Source organism: Branchiostoma lanceolatum, chromosome 2 (assembly GCF_035083965.1).
Source record: "Branchiostoma lanceolatum isolate klBraLanc5 chromosome 2, klBraLanc5.hap2, whole genome shotgun sequence".
Taxonomy (NCBI): Eukaryota; Metazoa; Chordata; class Leptocardii; order Amphioxiformes; family Branchiostomatidae; genus Branchiostoma; species Branchiostoma lanceolatum.
The window spans coordinates 4773123-4792113 of NC_089723.1; the positions used below are offsets into that span (position 1 = coordinate 4773123).

The 18991-nt window shown below is 39.3% G+C and overlaps 1 protein-coding gene and 1 long non-coding RNA gene across 2 annotated transcripts; both read left to right on the forward strand.

Moving 5' to 3' along the window:
• The first annotated feature begins 46 nt into the window (after positions 1–46).
• Positions 47–4043, forward strand: LOC136427215 (uncharacterized). The gene is made up of 2 exons (XR_010754384.1): positions 47–226; positions 1139–4043. It is a non-coding gene; the product is annotated as an uncharacterized lncRNA (long non-coding RNA).
• An 8277-nt stretch (positions 4044–12320) lies between these two features.
• On the forward strand, positions 12321–18823 carry LOC136427216 (adenylate kinase isoenzyme 6-like). Its single transcript, XM_066415997.1, has 4 exons — positions 12321–12426; positions 13964–14115; positions 16387–16532; positions 17973–18823. The coding sequence occupies exons 1-4, from the start codon at positions 12390–12392 to the stop codon at positions 18160–18162; spliced, it is 525 nt and encodes a 174-aa protein (XP_066272094.1). The 5' UTR covers positions 12321–12389; the 3' UTR covers positions 18163–18823.
• Positions 18824–18991: the final 168 nt, after the last annotated feature.

An 18991-nucleotide genomic window follows, 5' to 3' on the forward strand; every position in this document is an offset into this window, starting at 1 on the left:
CCTTAACCAGGTCACGTATTATTAACCAAAACGATGAAATCAGCCGCCAAGCCACGCAGTGAATCGAACGCGTTTCGAACAGTTTTTATTTTCTTATGTATCCCTCCGCGGTCCATAGTATGCGCCGACTCAAATTTCCCGCGCCGCTTTCGCGCCGCCGATGAAATTTCATCCGACTTTGACAGCTGATTTCATGACGACATCCGGCCTCTTGGACACCATGGCGGTAAGTGACGGACGTGTTTACTGTGTGCTCTCCATTAAATCCATTTTTGTGCGGTTTTACAAGGATTTTAACTAGTTTCATGATCAAATTTGGTACATAGTGAAATTAGCAAAATGGCAGCACAGTAAAGAGTTAAAATTTCGGCGATTTTCAGATTGGGGGCATCTGCATTTCGCCCTCGATTCTGTTATCAATTGATAGTGCGTCAGGACTGTTTAACCTTCGTCTATATCCCATGTGAAAATCCTGTTGGTTTGAAATCTGGGTAGGTTTAAAATTCCATGTCTACTTAGGGCCCTTTTTTGAGCGATTTTCGCCTACACGATGGCGTTCGTAGTGCGAGTTCTATGACGTTTTTACAGCTTAAACGTGTGACATGTGATTTGTCGCGAGTATTTCTTGTAAATTTGACAGCTATCGAGGATCTAACCTTTATGATTCGATGTAAAATGTCGACATAACGTGACAAATATTTTGATTCTGAGTTTTTCTGTGTGCTGGGAGGGATTTTGATTGAAAACAGCCGAGAATTTAGCTGTGAAAGATAACGTTATAATATCGTTCAATGTGTTAACATGGCCTGCTCGGGACCATAATTTCCCGCCAATACAGTCACATGTCTGACGTTGTCAGGCAAAGAAAAACAAACTTGCATAACAACGTAGGTTCATGGTTGGTAGTATGATCAGGTTTGCAACATGAACGCAGGTGGCTTACTATGTAGCAAATTTTTTCCAAAAAATATTTTCGCCCATACTGTAAATTGCAAAAAAGCAGCAATAGAATGATGAAATACATACTATACTGTATACATTGCAAAAAAAATATTTGAGACAACAGTAATATTGGTAACTTTATGTGTCCTGAATCTAGAAAAAATGATGCATTGATGTATCTCATTTCTTGTTTCAGATCATCCTGGCGTTCAGTGACTCGATTGGTAAATATCTGTCTAATCATGCCACCTTCTCTCCTGACATTTTATTTTCCCTTAATGCGCACCCTGGAGCTTCAGTATATGATTTGACTTCTGATATTTCACGTCATCCTTTTGTTGAGCCGGATGTGGTGTTCGTGCATGTGGGGACCAATAATCTCCCCATGTACCGTCCACTCAGCCGGACTCTTGATGATTTCAGTTCTCTTATTTCTGTTACCAAGTCCCGCTTCCCGTCAGCCTCTGTTGTCATCTCTAGCGTCCTGCCTAGGTTTGACTATGAGGTCTATGACAGGAGGCGCCTTGAGTTGAACGCTCATTTGCTTAGCCTGTGTTCAAGCCAGGGTGTGTTTTTCCTTGACAATGGTAGCCGGGCTGACCGGGCCATGTTTTCAGTTGATGGTTTGCATTTGAGTAGAGCTGGTAATTTGAGTTTTGCTCGGTATCTCTCAGCCCGTTTGAACTTCTACTTGCAGCTGCACCGTCGCAGCTGTGAGCGTGAGGACCGCTATGTGTTCAGGGATGAGGAGTGGCCAGGGTTAGAGGCAGATGGAGGAAGGAGAAGGGCTCATCCAGGAGTGGAACTGAAGTCAGGGAAGTACCGTGGACAGGGAGAGTGGTCTAGGGTAGTGCGAGGAGCACCTAGGGGGACCCCTGGGAAGGTAGAGGGGGTTAATGCAGGGAAGGGTCCTTTCAGGGCCAGGGAGGTTCCTGTCCCTACTAGTAAGCCTAGACCGACCCCAGGGAAGGTAGAGGGGGGTAGTGCAAGGAAGGGTCCTTCCCCAGCAAGGAGTATGCCTGTCCCTAAGCCTAGGAGGGTCCCAGGGAAGGTAGAGGGGGTTAGTGCAGGGAAGGGTCCCTCCAGGGCCAGGGAGGTTCCTGTCCCTACTAGTAAGCCTAGACCGACCCCAGGGAAGGTAGAGGGGGGTAGTTCAAGGAAGGGTCCTTCCGTAGCATGGTGGGTGCCTGTCCCTAAGCCTAAGAGGGTCCCAGGGAAGGTAGAGGGGGTTAGTGCAGGGAAGGGTCCCTCCAGGGCCAGGGAGGTTCCTGTCCCTACTAGTAAGCCTAGACCGACCCCAGGGAAGGTAGAGGGGGGTAGTTCAAGGAAGGGTCCTTCCATAGCATGGTGGGTGCCTGTCCCTAAGCCTAAGAAGGTCCCAGGGAAGGTAAAGGGGGTTAGTGCAGGGAAGGGTCCCTCCAGGGCCAGGGAGGTTCCTGTCCCTACTAGTAAGCCTAGACCGACCCCAGGGAAGGTAGAGGGGGGTAGTTCAAGGAAGGGTCCTTCCATAGCATGGTGGGTGCCTGTCCCTAAGCCTAAGAAGGTCCCAGGGAAGGTAAAGGGGGTTAGTGCAGGGAAGGGTCCCTCCAGGGCCAGGGAGGTTCCTGTCCACAAGCCTAGACAGACCCCAGGGAAGGTAGAGGGGGTTAGTGCAGGGAAGGGTCCTTCCATAGCAAGGGGGATGCCAGTTACTAAGCCTAGGAGGGTCCCAGGGAAGGTAGAGGGGGTTAGTGCAGGGAAGGGTCCTTTCAGGACCAGGGGGGTTCTAATGAGTAAAAGGGAGTGGAAGAGGACGAGTGGTAGAAGGATGTGTCAGTTTAAAGTAGCTCAAGATAAAGGTGAAGTTGTGGAAGGGATTGATTGTCATAAGGAAAATGTACATTATGTAATATGTCCTACAGGGTGGAGTAGTTGTAAGCTTAGGAAGGGCAGGGAGAGTACAGCTGTATCAGGGGGGTTTAGCAGGGGACAGACTAGGTGTAAGAAGGTTAATGGTAAAACAGGTAAGAGGAGGGACAAGTACCCAGTAGCTACTAAGCTAGAGGTGAGAATGTTATATAGTGGGCCCATTAATCCTTCAGGGTGGGTAGAACAGGTTAAACAGGTAGGTACCTGTAAGAGTAGTGAGGAGAGGGTAGGAGATGAGTGTAATGTTGTGACCTGTAAGAGTAGTGAGGAGAGGGTAGGAGATGAGTGTAATGTACCAGGTAAGAGTAGTGAGGAGAGGGTAGGAGATGAGTGTTGTAATGTTGTACCAGGTAAGAGTAGTGAGGAGAGGGTAGGAGATGAGTGTAATGTACCAGGTAAGGGTAGTGAGGAGAGGGTAGGAGATGAGTGTAATGTTGTACCAGGTAAGAGTAGTGAGGAGAGGGTAGGAGATGAGTGTAATGTACCAGGTAAGAGTAGTGAGGAGAGGGTAGGAGATGAGTGTAATGTACCAGGTAAGAGTAGTGAGGAGAGGGTAGGAGATGAGTGTAATGTACCAGGTAAGAGTAGTGAGGAGAGGGTAGGAGATGAGTGTAATGTTGTATCAGGTAAGAGTAGTGAGGAGAGGGTAGGAGATGAGTGTAATGTACCAGGTAAGAGTAGTGAGGAGAGGGTAGGAGATGAGTGTAATGTACCAGGTAAGAGTAGTGAGGACAGGGTAGGAGATGAGTGTGATGTACCAGGTAAGAGTAGTGAGGAGGAGAGAGGAGATAAGTGTGATGTTGAAGAGAGTTTAGTCTATGCATTCTTTATTAATTTCCAAGGCAAGTTATTTACTGTACAGGCAAGTAGCAAATGTATTCAGGTGTGTAAATTGCAAAAGATGGTAAGTGAGGTATGTGGACTCAGTATTTCATGTAAAAACCTTAGTTTAGATGGTTGTTTTCTCGGTGATGAAAATAAGATTGTAGAAGTACATGGTAAGACGGTATCTGTAACATTTTTTGGTCGTGGGGGCGGTAAAACTATTAATTTCCATCCAGATAGGCCATGTTTCACAGCATGTGCCTACTGTAAGAAACCATCTACATTTCAATTTGATGAGTATAGGCATCCACAGGGATGGAATGAAGTACTTAGAAATTGGGTAAGTGATAATACAGAACTTTCAATTACTGACTGTGTTTGCCGTTCTTGTGAGCGTAAGTTTAGACGATTACAGGCCAAAACTCCAGTTTCTAATTCACCAACTGACACTTCACAGAAGCTCTCTCAAACAGTGCCAGAAAAAAAATGTTTTATGTCTGACTTTGGTTTGTGCCATGCATTGGCCGACCATGAACGTAAAGATGTTTCTGTTGATGATATGATGTCTTATCTTAGCTCCATTTCAGACTTAGCAGCAGGTTTTAGCACTTTACCAAATTCTATTTCAATGTGTACATTTCATTATTATCAGTTTTATAGATTTTGTGATGAAGATAAATGTGTACATTGTTGTAAGGTAATAAAGTCCCATAAAAGGAAACGATTCTGTCCCAAATTAGATATACCACAATCAGCTTTAGAATTGGCCGACTCAAATTTGTCAGAAGGTTCAATTTTATGTAACTATTGTTATCAGTGTTTATATAGATCAGGTAATCTTGTTAAGGGTGAGGAAAATCTAGAAAAACGATTAGAAATGTTAAAAGAATTTGATTTAAAACATAGCCCAGAAAATGTACCACAATTAGCTTTGCACAAAGTTTCTTGTAAGGTAGGTGAAATGTTTTTGGAGAACAAATCTCTGCTTCTTGTTGATGCCTATGATTTATATGTAGAAAATATTCAAATGCTAATTAAGGAATTTAAAGATAAAGAAAAGTGTGATGAAGCTGATGCATTTTGTTTTGAAGCTAAATGGCTGTTGGTTGGATTATTGAGTGATCTGGGAGACTTTCTTTCGATCCACAAAAGTTCAAGTAAATCCAACAAATTAGGTTTATTGTTATAGAGTCAATTCCATGTCACTGAGAGGGTTTTCAGATGATATTGCTAATAAGTTTGAACAATTTTAGAGAAAAGACTATTTCAGTCAAAATAATTCCAGACCGTTCAAACAATTAGAAATGAAAGTTTTAACATGTTTGAACTCATCTATATATTTTGGAAATATTATGAAAGTATTTGCACAAATATCTCTTTATTTAGAACAGTTTTCAAACATCTGTGTGATTGTTCTACTGTTGGAACATGTTCCAACATTTTGCATCATTCTCAAAATGGTAGATTTGGGTTATTGCCCCCATAAAAGTAGGTGCTAATCAGGCTCTATTGTCTGCCTCGGTATATTTTTAGATTTCACGTCTGGACACTGGCAACTCTTTTGTCTTTAGGTGTCTATGCATAGCACCTAGGCCTAATCCCCTAGACTTTGAAGGGATGTGTGAATTGCCCTGTTCCCAGCCCACTGACCCAGTTATATCATATTTGTAGAATGTTGGAACATGTTCAAACAAATAATCAATCTATGTTGCAACACTTTAGAAACTAATACAAATAATGTGTTCAATGTTGGAAATTTGTTTAACCTGTTGGAACACAGCAGAAAATATTTATAACACCAAATAAATGTTGGAAATTGTTCTTAACAGTTACTCATCTCACATAGATTGTTACAAAGGTTTTGTAAATGTTAGAACAAAAGGCAACAAACACCCTCTCGGTAATGTGGAATTGACTCTACTATAGAGAATGTGATTTAATTGAATCCCTCCATTTGGCTTTATATACTGCAAGATTAAATACTTTCAAGCGTGATCTTGAGTTAAAGTCAATTCAGTCTACTGTTGCTTCTATGTTTACAGATGATCATGATAACAAAGACATACTTAATTCTAGCCTGCTATCTTCTTTAATGTACATGAATAATTTGATTCATAAAGAATCATCAAAATTTATTGATAAGTATGTTAAGAATCCAACTTCCTTGCATGAAATTGACCTTTTGCAAATTTCAAAAGAAATAAATCCTGTTGTATGGAACTTTATTGTTGTATTAACTATGCAAAAATCTGAAATTCCCATGTCTGATTTTGAAACATTTGATATGAATCAACATTATTTAGCATTTCTTAAGGATAATTCTAGCCATAGCTCCAAGTTTTTAAGACGACTTTTTGCAACTTTCCTTATTTTCTTTATTGTGTCTGAGGGTAAGTGCAGTTATCCTTTCCATATGATTAATTCAGAATTGATTCATTCTTATAGCCAGTCTTATGATCTAATGCAACTGTTAAATCGTCTTGGAGTATGTTGCTCAAATGATTCTCATAAAAGATTTCTTGCTTGCATGTTAGATCAATTGAAATTGGAAGATAATTACTATAATTTGACAGAAGGTTCCTTTACTGTAGCTTCCATAGACAATATAAATAGTGGTAGCCCCCATGCAGCTGTGACAGGTAGTCCCCGTGGGTGGAATGGTACTTCTATTCAAGCCGTCCAACCCAAACCTAAATCTCTTCTTGTTTCTAGGCCAACTTCAGCATCTGTATGTACTACTACTAGTCAAGATATCTCTGTAGGTGTAGATAATGTAACTGAAATTGAGGAGCCTGTGATTAAAAAGATAAAACTAACTTCAAAGTTTAGGCAAAGAAAAAGGTGTCCGAAGGAAATTGAGGGTACTTTATCCCTTACACCCCCATCTTGTGTTCAGTCTATAATCCCATCTACCCCCAGTTCCCTCACCTTAGAACAGTTTAGCATATCTGAGAAAGAAATTAAAGCGTCACATGCATTTAACTCTGAAGTTTTATTTTATCAGCTTGAAAGATGTGTATCAGATCTAAAAGATTGTTCTCCTAAGTTACCTGGTTTGAAATGTAAACTATTTTTAGAAAGGGACCCTGTCACAGAAAAATCTAATATTGCCTACTTGTCAATAATGAATGAAAATGCTGACTGTAAGGAAACAATTTTAAAAGCTCTTGATTTCCTTTACAATTCCTTTAATGTTGGACGTGATGTTGAATACTTAGTTGTTGTTGGGGATGCGAAAACCTTTGACCACCTTCTTAAATTGAAACAGGAGTATGGCCCCGCTTTAAGTTGGTTAATTCTATTTCCAGGTGATTGGCATACTTTGAAAAATTACCAGCATGCATTAATGAAAGTTTATTGGGAGGGAGGATTGAAACAGGTAGCCTCGGGTAGAATAAAAGGACAGACATTACTTTCAGTTGGCTTGTGTAAGAATTTTAAACGTACTCATAAATTTTTGGTTCAAGTATGGGAGGCCTTCTATAGATGCCAAATTGAATCTTTTCTTGAACATAGGAGGAACTGTACAGATCATTGTTCATCAAGATGTTCTTTTTCAGCAGACACTATTATTGATAAGGTAAGAGTATTTTTAGAGTCTGAACCACACTTTGGTGACCCAGATTTCAGTAGAGAAAACTTTGTAAGAAGACAAGAATTATTGAAAATTGACTTAGAAGGTATAGAGGATGATTTTGCTGCATTCTGTTCTAGTGCATGTGCTCGTGATGAAGTATTTTTGTTTTGGCATAGATTTGTTCATGATGATTTTATGGCATACATTTCTCTTTACATAGCGATTAGATCAGGGAATTGGGATTTGCGTTTGTATGCATACAAAAAGATGGCACCCATTTTCCATGCATTTGACCATGTAATATACTCTAGAATTATACCTTTGCATCTTTCTGATTTATTGTCTTGTCCAGATCATATTCTTAGATATTTTCAAGAAGGGGGATTCGTTACCAGTATTAATGCTGTTAACTATTCAAGTGTAGCATTAGATGAGGGTCATGAAATGTTAATTAACCGCGACACTAAACAAGTTATAACAGGGCCCAATAAGTTTGTCATTGAAGATCTTGTTCTGTTTTTACCATATCGAGCTAGATTGATTAAGCAAGTAAAACAACAGATTCTTGTTAAGTCTAACCTTAGAACTCAAAATGACCTAAGTCCCACCATTATTGAACAGGAGAGGCAGAATATTGTTTATTATGCAAACAAAGTTGTAGAAGCCCACATTTCTTCTGTTCCTGTGCAAGATAGACGCCTGGCCCAACCCTTCACAGGAGCTTCTATTTCTGATATTCAAAGGGAGGACTTGCTTAAGTTTAGGGAAATAGGTACAGCCTCATTAGACACATTTATTAGTTTCAGGATCCTTAACAGCCCAGGTAATAAAGCACCTCAAAGACGTAAGTCTTTAAGGACTTTTTCTCACTTAAAAATGACTAAGTCTAGGATTTCAAAAAGTGAAAAGGATAAGAGGATAGTCTTAGAATGTTATCGTAGAGCAGTTTCTTGGTCTCAAAATCAAAATAAGCCCTTATCTGAGATAGCCCACCTGTTAGATTTGCCCCAGCTAGGTCAGTTTCTGGAGCTGCCTCGTGCTTTATGTGATGCTGATGGTGTTCCCCACAAGGGAGCTAAATCAGCCGCTACTTCTTTTTTCCAGTCTAGATACCCTAGTGCTTTTACCAAAATGTACCCTGCTAACTTTTCCCCCCAGTGTTCTGTTTTAGAAGGCATGTTTTTGATCAACACAGCCCCCTTGGGTCAGCATAGAACCTTTCTTGAGTATTCACATTTTCTGTTTCTAAAATGGGTTTTGCCTTTACTCCAGTCAGGTTGTAATGAAGTCCACATTGTATTTGATGATCCACATAGAAACGGCCTTAGTGCAAAAGATGTTGAAAGAAGTAGAAGAGACTCTGTTGTAGAAAGTGACAATTTAGTACTATTTGATTCAGTTTCCGATCACACATTCACCCCAAAAGACTGGAGAAAGTTCATTTCCTTGCGTCCAAACAAACGTCTATTATGTTCTTATTTGTGTAGTTCTTTACTTACAGTATGTAGACCTTTTTTGAGGCAGCTGCAGAAAGTTTTCACAGCTGGGGCATTTATAGATGATAAAAGAGACATGTGTTTTGTTTCCTCTGTAGATGGCATCTCTCCATATCCAGACTGTAGGTCCAATCACGAGGAAAGTGACACTCGTGTTTGGCTGCATGCTGCTTCAAGCAGATACGAAAATATATTGATTTATTCACCTGATACGGACACGTATCATGTGGGCCTTCCTATTGTGAGGGAGATGGGTAAAAGAATTGTGATTTTGCAAAAAGCTGAACCTGGAAATTGGCAATGTCTGGATGTGAATGAGTTGGTATCTTGCTTGTACAAGGACCCTGATCTTGCCTCCCTTTCTAGAAATATACTACCCCACATATTACAGTCATTGTTTATTACCACAGGGTGTGATTATGTTTCCTTCTTTGTTGGTCTTGGTAAGGTATCATTTATGAAAACTTTCTTTCAGTTTTCAGAATTCATTTCTGGTGGAAATTCTGTACCAACTAGTGGTTCTCTTTCTTGTGCAGAAAAAGATTCAGGGTTCTTGGCTTTTGTTCGTTTAGTTGGTAGTGTTTACTTTCAAAAACACCGTTCAGCTTTTCTTAAGTATTCATCTCCAGCTGAAATGTTCAGAGAAATGAGGGAGGGGACTAATTCAAGTAGTCATGAAAATTGGTTACAAAATATTAGAGGTGCCATATTTGAAAGAATTGAGTTTGAAGATAATAGTTTACCTTCATTTCAGTCCCTTTGGTTCCATTGGTTACGTTCCTGTTGGGTTTACCTTACCTGGGCTCAGGCTTTAGAGCAGGATTTTTCTTCTGTATTATTAGATAGGTATGGTTGGGAAATAGAAAAAGGCAATCTAATGATTATTTGGGATTCCAAAGAAAATATTGAAAAGGTTCAGAAGACAGTTGATTTCTTAATCAGGGGGTGTAAATGTAAAAGTGGGTGCTCCAGTAAAAGGTGTAAGTGTCTCAAGAAGGGACAGGTATGTGGCCCTGGATGTAGGTGTTTAGATTGTTCAAATTCTATTTGTATTGAGGAAGTTCAGGTAGGTCAGGATCATGCAGACACGGAATCTGATTCAGATACTAGTAGCAGTAGTGATAATGATCAGGACTATCATAATATTATTGATGACTTTTATTGTGGTAGTTTATCTTTATTAGAGGATATTTCAGATTCAGAATTTTCTGATATAGACTAAGGGTACTAATTAGTGGTCTGTCCGATAGGTTTGTAGGTCCAATAGGTATAGGTGAGGGGAAGCTGGTCTTTTCTGTACTATTTTCACCCCCTTTCTCTCCCTCTCTCCTTTTTTCCAAGAACCTTCTTCCTGCTAGGTTTAGCCATACCATCGCCCCCCCTAGGTAGCTAGAGGCGCCTGACCCCTGTAAAGGTCGGACATACTGACGTCAACAAGGGGTACATCACACAGATCCCCGAGTTGACGGGAAAGGCGTAACCCCGCACTTTGGTACGGGTGTAGGTTGGAGGTTCTGACTCATCTTCCTTATTCCAGCAGTCCCTCACCTGTGGGTTATGAATAATTCTTGATATGATAATATATGATATAATATAAATCTGTATATAATTTTTTTAATGATATAATGTAATATGATAATTTGATATATGAATCTTAATATGATAGTAAAATAATGATGCTGAATGGATGGTGAACGAGTGTGAGTGTTTTATACTTATGTGATATGGATAATCAAAGAACAGTAAGTATGACAAACAGAAATTAACACGCTTTCTGTTTTTGCATTAGGTGGAGTTCGACCCCAGATCAGCTGAGGACTTGCTTCTTGCAGCTCATTGTCCATACCTTTCAATTTTTTGATTGGCAATATATCATGATTGAGATAATGAGTGATGTAATTTAGATATGATAACATGCCTTGAATCATTGTGAATGCAGAATTTTATATGATACTCAAATTTTCATAAAATAATGTGAAATATTATCTGTTTTATACAGGTTGATGTTCTGCTGTGGATGCTCATCAGACAGCTGTTTTAGTTAATCAAATCTTTCGGCATGATTGGAATTTTATTACTACTTGACATTGGAATTATATCATTCTGGCCAAAAAAGGTCAGATGTTTGGCAAAACAGATACCTGAGATGAGATTACAAGTCTTGTTTCCAATTCGGCATTGATATTTTGAAATCACATATTTGTTCAATAAAGTTTGGCATGAATTCAACATATATGGCTCTTTGTATATTTATTTTGGACAGTGGCAATGGTATTTATTATATACATTAGATTAAGGTATAGGACAGAGAAGAAAGAGTTTAGAATAACTCTTTTTTTATTTCTTATATTCATACACAGTTAACTGTTGTCTGCCGAGTATGACTTTAAGTATATGATGATTGAATATAAACATTAAACTGTAGGGTAAATCCTGGTATTGCTAGAGTTTCTTGATTAAATGGATCAGATTATTTCATAGTAAAAACCTTAATATGTCTCTAGTTAGTATCATACTTTAACGCAATGAGATAGGTAAGATTTGCAACCAGACACATAGTGTATACCTTCACGTGGTCAAGTCTTGCAAACTACTGCTCTCATATTTTTGATCAAACATATTCATATGTATGGTGACCTCCAGATCTGTTAAATGCTGGTTGCTACATAATGTAATTGAACACCACAGGATCTCTGCTGTTTACCAGTAACCATGGTTGCAGCCGTCTGGGCTAGGTCGTTGACCCTATCCTTGAAGAGTCGTAGCAAAAACAAAAATATAACGTTATCGTTAGACAATGCTAATAAAGTGTGCATTAGTCTGTAGATGATCGCTATATTCAAGAGATTGCAGTGGATTTCTATTTTGTCACGGTTTCTTTATGTTGCTAGATATAAAGCCCGACAAAAACGCCGACAGGGACGTCAAAAACAAGCCGAAACACAACCTCTGCTTGGAACATCCTTGCTATGAAATGCAAAATGATCTGTGATGGCCGCGCGCGGCTTACGAGTGGTGCGTTCTATTCTGGAAACAAAATGACCGCTCCGTGTGACATGGCCTCGCGCGGATTGGGGGCATCTGCATTTCGCCCTCGAAATCGATAAGAAGTTATATACTGACAGAAAGTACAATTTTTGCTCTTTCACACACACTAGATTTCCTGTTGGTTTGAAATATACAACAAGTTAAAAACAAGGGGGGAAATTACACGAAAATCACCTGATTTCGGGTCGTATTTTCGACTGGAAAGCGATTAACTAACAGTTAAAAAATCTATAGGAGTACAAAAGGAGGCTAGAAAATTGTAAATCACTTGAAAATAGGAAGATACACGGTCATATACTCCAGCGACAAGCTCTGTTGTAAGGGGTGTTGACGCCCGGAGTCATGGAACGGACTACTTTCTCTCGCGGAAGGAAAATAAAACTGCCTCGAACTCTCGACGTGGCTTGGCGGCTGAAATATCATATAGAAAAACTCACGGTTTAATTTTTCTTTCAAACATGACTCTATAAATACCTCTTGATACAATAATCATACCAAACTTACGTTACCTGTTAACTAACCTAGCAAAAACCAACGTTATAACTTAGAAATCTTGTTAACTTATTAACTTGTCCCGTCATGCAACAGCCAAAATGGAGGCTCGCCATGCGCCGAATATTTTGATCACAGGTATTTGCGGTAGTTTCACGTATTGTGAGCTATAAAGATGACTTTTTAATTCTTGATGTCAAGAATTGAAGACTTAAGGTTGTAAGGGGAATGTTTTTTCCCACGAAAAGGGGCGGTATGTTTGAAGACACTGATTGTTATGGTTGGTATAGTGAGGGGAGGGGGGTACACACGTGTTGTACAGTTTTTGAGGAAGGCTTCCACACCCAACTTTTGTCTATGTATAACCCATATCCAATGAAAAGATATGGTCCGTTTAGAAATAAACTGTAACCTATATGTCAGTTGTATTTGCTATCTGGCATGTCACCAAAGCTTCTTGCAACGTCAGATTTTTGAGAATAAGCTAGTTCGGAGTTGCTACTACGCATGTGCAGTGTCAAAGGTGAAGGCCCCCGCGACGGAAACAAGACCCGTCTGGGCGTTGTTATGCAAATGGAGACAATGTGGAGGCGAGCACTGTTTCCGTCGCGGGGGCCTTCACCTTTGACACTGCACATGCGTAGTAGCAACTCCGAACTAGCTTATTCTATGGTCTTGTGCCCATGGCTCTGGCTTCAATCCAGAGGAGGGATTGTTCACAGGTCATTTACATCTACATCTTTATAATACTGGACTTTGCAATGGCATCCCTGTGCCTATGTGCACAGCTAGTGCTTAGTAATGCCGGTAGAGGTTGTGATGCTTAGAATAAAAGATGTACATTTACAAAGCAAACCAAAATAAGACCCTAGCACGTCCAGGTCAAAAGATACAAAAAACGGAAGTTCTGCTGCAGTACCAAGGTCACATACCGGGGGGGCCAAAATCAACCTTGCCCTTGGTCTTTCCAACACTTACCCACATACAAATATCATTACAATCCATGTACATGGAGGTTCTTGAGTTATGCTGACTACAAAATCCAGAAACACTCACACACACACACACACACACACACACACACACACACACACACACACACAAAACTATATATATATATATAGAATACAACACGGGGTATTCCGTATCACCCGAGGTACCAGCCCGACCGCGGGTCGGATCGCCCGACGGCCGTAGGCCGGAGGGTGATCCGACCCGCGGGAGGGCTGGGACCGAGGGTGATGCGGAATACAACGTGTTGTATTTTATTTATGTCATACCTTGGTCATACCCACCCAAGAAAACAAACATTTCAATGCGGAATGCGCCAGAAGTTGAGGGAGTTTTGTGTCCTCGAACAAGAAACTGTAGCAACATTGATTCCAATCTCCGAATCCGGTATTCGAATTTCCGACAGCCGCACAACCGGCGCGCTCGAAATGCGTTCGAAATATTCTATGGAAGCCTGTGTGATAACACTTCCGAACCCTATGTGATCCGGATAGTTATCACACGGTCCGGAACACCCGTATCAGGCCCAGGCATGACATAAATATATATATATATATATATATTTTTCATGGAGATAATTATGCAGTGATATACATATATGTAATTACATACATAGGTATCATAATTCTGATACTGATGGTTATGCTTTGTCTTTTGCCCCCAGGCACCCCAGGCACAGGGAAGTCCATACTAGGCAAGGAGCTGGCTGTAAGGACAGGGCTGCAGTATGTCAACATTGGAGACCTGGCCAAGGAAAACAACTTCTTCGAGGACTGGGATGAAGAGAGGGAGTGTCATGTTCTTGATGAGGACAGGGTAAGATGCTACTTCTAGTAACTTCTAGTGAAATCTGTGTGGTTCGCCTCAATCTCAATGTGTTACTCCCAACCACCCTTTGCGTTATTACTAGTTGGGGAGGGAGGCATCACAAGTGGGTTAGGGCAAGCGGGTTTCTTTATAATACTGCAATCATTGTGGTTGATTAAGGTTGATGATTCATGTTGAATTGCACTTGGTCTGTACAAGATGATGAACATGGCTTATCCAGAGACCAAAGAAGTTGGTCATGTTATCAGAATTTAGATAAGAAATTCACGTATCATTATATTCAAATTGAACAAGCTTGGTATAGGTGGTAAATTTCTTCAAACTATCAAAGACATGTGCTCTAAAACTACAAATTGTGTCAAACATAGTCATGGTCTCACTGAATCATATGTTACGCATAGCGGTGTCAAACAAGGTTGTAATTTAAGCCCAACGTTATTCAACTTATTTATTAGTGATATTACAACCATCTTTGACAATGAATGTAAACCACCAATTATGCATGATAAGCGCATTCCCTGTTTATTGTACGCAGATGACTTAGTTATTTTTTCCGAGTCTAAACAAGGGTTACAAACCTCTTTGAATAAGCTAGAAAACTATTGTAATACATGGAGACTGAATGTAAACCTTAGAAAAAACAAAAGTTGTTGTTTTCTCTAAAGGTGGCCGTCTTCCAAAAGACTGTTTGTTTACATACCAGAAAAACCCTGTTGATTTAGTTACATCCTATTGTTACTTAGGTATTATTGTCAACTCTGCCGGCACATTCAAGGCGAATCACAAACATCTCTACAGGAAAGGTCTAAAAGCTTTGTTCGGCATTAACCAATCTCTAGACAATGCCGACGCCCCAATTTCTGTGAGAAACAAACTTTTTGATGCGTGCGTTAAACCCATTATTCTCTACGGCTCTGAAATATGGGGCTCGTTCAAAAGTTCAAATTCCTGTCCAATTGAATCCGTTCATTTAAAATTCTGCAAACAATCATTACGTGTACCAAAATCTGCTTGCAGCCTAGCTGCAAGGGCGGAATTAGGAAGATACCCCATACAAGTAGAGGCTTCCCTAAATGCCGTCAAATATTTTCTTAGACTTCGCCAAAATGTGCCAGCCGACAGTTTTCAAGCAGATGCTTTCTACTGTCAGTTAGATCTAGAGAAATCTGGTGTTAAATGTTGGGCGACAGAAATACGTAAGTCTTTAGAGGAGAGCGGGTTTGCTTTCTTATGGCATCTTCCAATTTCATATAATACAAATACGTTACAAATTGTTAGTTCCATTGGCCAGCGGATAAAAGACATTTACTTCCAAACGTTTCTAAAAGAAATACATAACGACAACAAAGGTGGGGCTGCCAAAAATAAGTTAAGATCATATAGATTATTCAAAACAACTTATAATGAAGAAAAATATCTAAGTAATGCAAATATGAGGGTCAGAAATACTGTCACAAGACTAAGAATCAGCTGCCACAAACTACATATTGAAACGGGAAGGCATACCCGCACTCCTCTAGAACAACGATTATGTAAATATTGTAATTTGAATAGAATAGAAAACGAATGTCATTTTGTGGTAGAATGTGGATTATATACCAAAGAAAGAAATGAACTGTATAAGCTTGTAGAAAACTTATTTCCCTACTTCACACATTTAAGCACTGTACAAAAATTCATATTCCTAATGCGACTAGACAAACCTCCCATTGAAAAACACGTCTGTTCTTTTATATCTACTATAACTGAAAAGCGAGGAGAAGTAGAATTTATCTAATGATAGTCATATTCTTTTTGTATCCATTAACTGTACTTGTTGTTTTGTTTTGTTGTGACCTGTACTTAGCCAAGTGTGGCAGAAATGTGCAATAAAGGTCTTCATTCATTATATCACCTCTCATCTAAAAGGGTAGTGCTGTTTGTTTTCCATTACAATATGAACATTTATCATCATAATACATGTAGATATAACCCTTGGCAGTTAACCAGGATGTCACTTATTGTCAGAGTTGCTGATCTTGCTTAAGGATTGTATAAGCATTGGAGTTTTTTTATCCCAGTCTCCTCAGTCTCTTCTTTTACATGCAATAAATAAGATGATTTTATGCCACGTTGACCCAACATAAGTCAAGTAAGCCAAAGAGGATTAGGGTTCAAAGGTCAATCCCTTGACGTTGTAGTGTGTTGTAGCCAGCTATTCATACTAGTTAAGTACAATATGACTTGCAACTGTATATTTTTTACTGTTTGTTTGTCCAGGTCATGGATGAACTGGAGCTTCAGATGAGTTCAGGAGGGAACATCGTGGACTACCACAGCTGTGAGATGTTCCCTGAGAGATGGTTTGACATAGTGTTTGTGATGAGAACCAACAACACTGTGTTGTATGACAGGCTCAAGAACAGGCAAGTTTTATGCTATTATGTACAATTGTATCTATTATTCGCATTAAGAAAGAGAGCAAAGAAAGTAAGAACATTGACAAAAAACAGCAGTGGGAGACCTTGAAAAGGTGGCCCTAAAACTTGTGATTAGTGATGAAACTACTGTAAATGCAGAAATGTTCGCGGTGGTTTTATGTTCGCAGTTTTCGCGGTAAACTTTCAGCTCGAACTTCAAACCACCGTGAAACTTTTTGCCCACCAATGACTGAAGGGCTACTATTGTTTCAAATGCGAACTTACAACCACCGCGAACACTCCATTTTCTCGCTACCGTGAAATCAAAACCACGCGAACTTAAGTGCATTTACAGTAAGTGAAATTTGAAAAAAATGTCTACAACTTCCCAGTCTTTGTTTGTTTTATTTATTCGCACATAAAAAAAACAGAAAGCAATAATGAAATAATCAGAGGTACAATAAAAACGTGCAGGAGGGGGATGAAGCCTGCAAGGCTTATAGATGCCCTCCTCCTTTTAACTTAACAAATTTACACAATGATAATATGAATATCGAACAAAGGTAATAACAAATGATGAAATAAACATAACGAACAACTATATAATGAAAAATCAAATACTGATAATGTAATACAGATTAAACGAAAGAAATTATCACAAACGAGGACCAGAAATATTTTTAGAAGTAGTTCGGATTTGAAAGAAGATAGTCTCGAAGATGACATTTGAAGGTTATCACAGAGGTAAAGTTCTTAAGGGGGGAGGGGAGGCTATTCCAGACATTGATGCATTTGAATTTTACACTCATTTGGGCTAAAGTAGTTCTGAATAGAGGGATATGTAAATGTGAGGTTTGACGTGTTTGGTAATTGTGAAACTGGGAGCGAAAATTAATAAAGTCGTCAAAAGTATCAGGCAGATTATGGTTAATGAATTTGGCTGTGAAAAGAGCAAGTTGAAATCTGTTTATATCAAAAATATTCAAAATTCTAAGTTTTTCAAATAGAGGTAGTGAGTGCGTGTGGAAATTTGAACCAGAAGCGATGCGTACAAATTTTTTTTGGAGAATTAATATTGGGCGAAGGGTAGTTCTGTAGGCATTACCCCAGACAATATTACAATAGATGAGGTAGGGGTAAACTAAACTGTTATATATTGTAATAAAGGTTTTACGGGTTATAAGGTGACGGATTCTCCCCAGGATTCCTATAGTTTTTGAAATTTTATTAGCTACCATGGCAATGTGAGACTTCCATGTCAATCTGTCATCAATTACAATTCCTAGAAATTTCAACTAGGAAAAGCTAAGTCTTGTCTAAGGATGCAAGCACCATATAGTCTAGAAATAAAATGTGTTAGAATAAACCATTGCATTTTTTTTTTTTTTTTTGATAGACAACAATGTACGGATTTTGAGTTAGTAATCTATCTTTTTTTCTTTCCAGAGGGTACAGCGACAAGAAGATACAAGAAAACGTTCAGTGTGAGATTTTCCAGACACTACTAGAAGAGGCGAGGGAATCGTATAATGTAGAGATTGTTCACGAGCTACAGAGCAACACACCACAAGACATGGAAACAAACCTAAGCAACATCCTACAGTGGATGGTCCAGTGGAAAAATGACCACTCATAAACACTTGACGTCTTACAGATGAAGTTTTATTTTGAAAGCATTTAAATTATTTTGCTGTTTTTCTTTTAAATTCTTATCATTATTTGAAGTAAGATAAGTGTATGCCATGGCATATTGTTTTCTTTTTTTCTTTCTTGGGGGAAACAAGGAAGGAAATGTACAAAGCTTCTTTATACTAAACAAAAGAAGACTGTTTCATCACTGTTTAGCTGTATAGAAAGATAAATGGCCATGTAAGCTTTCCTTAAGAGTGGCCACAATAAAATGATAGCTGACAATAGTATTTTAGCCCTGATCTATTAGGCCTAGTCAGATACCTTTGCAATTCACTACTAATGCTGATGTGTTTTTGATTGACCTTTAGCAAGTTAACTGCTCAAGTATGCTACACACTGATTATGCTATATAGAAACAGTGGAGTTTACATATGATTATAATGTGCATGATTTTTGTACCATGCAAACTGGGAAAGAATGGCATGTATGTACAAAGGGACATATTGTTATGACAAATTGTAATAACAAAAGCTGGCAAATTTCATTAAAGAAAGTGCTCAAATGTGCAAGACAAAAAAAGAAGACAAAGGATTACTAATATGTAATCTATCATCAATTACAATGGCCATACTGATGAAAATTAAATGAACTGCTATGATATCATATTTTACATTGTTTATTGTGTCATGGAACGTTTCTTCACACTCACATGCTAACAGTCCCACTGATGGGACTGGGGTGCACTATGTCTTCCTGTGGCACCCTATGTCCTCCTGTGGCACCCTATGTCCTCTTGTGGCACCCTGTGTCCTCCTGTGGCACCTATGTCCTCC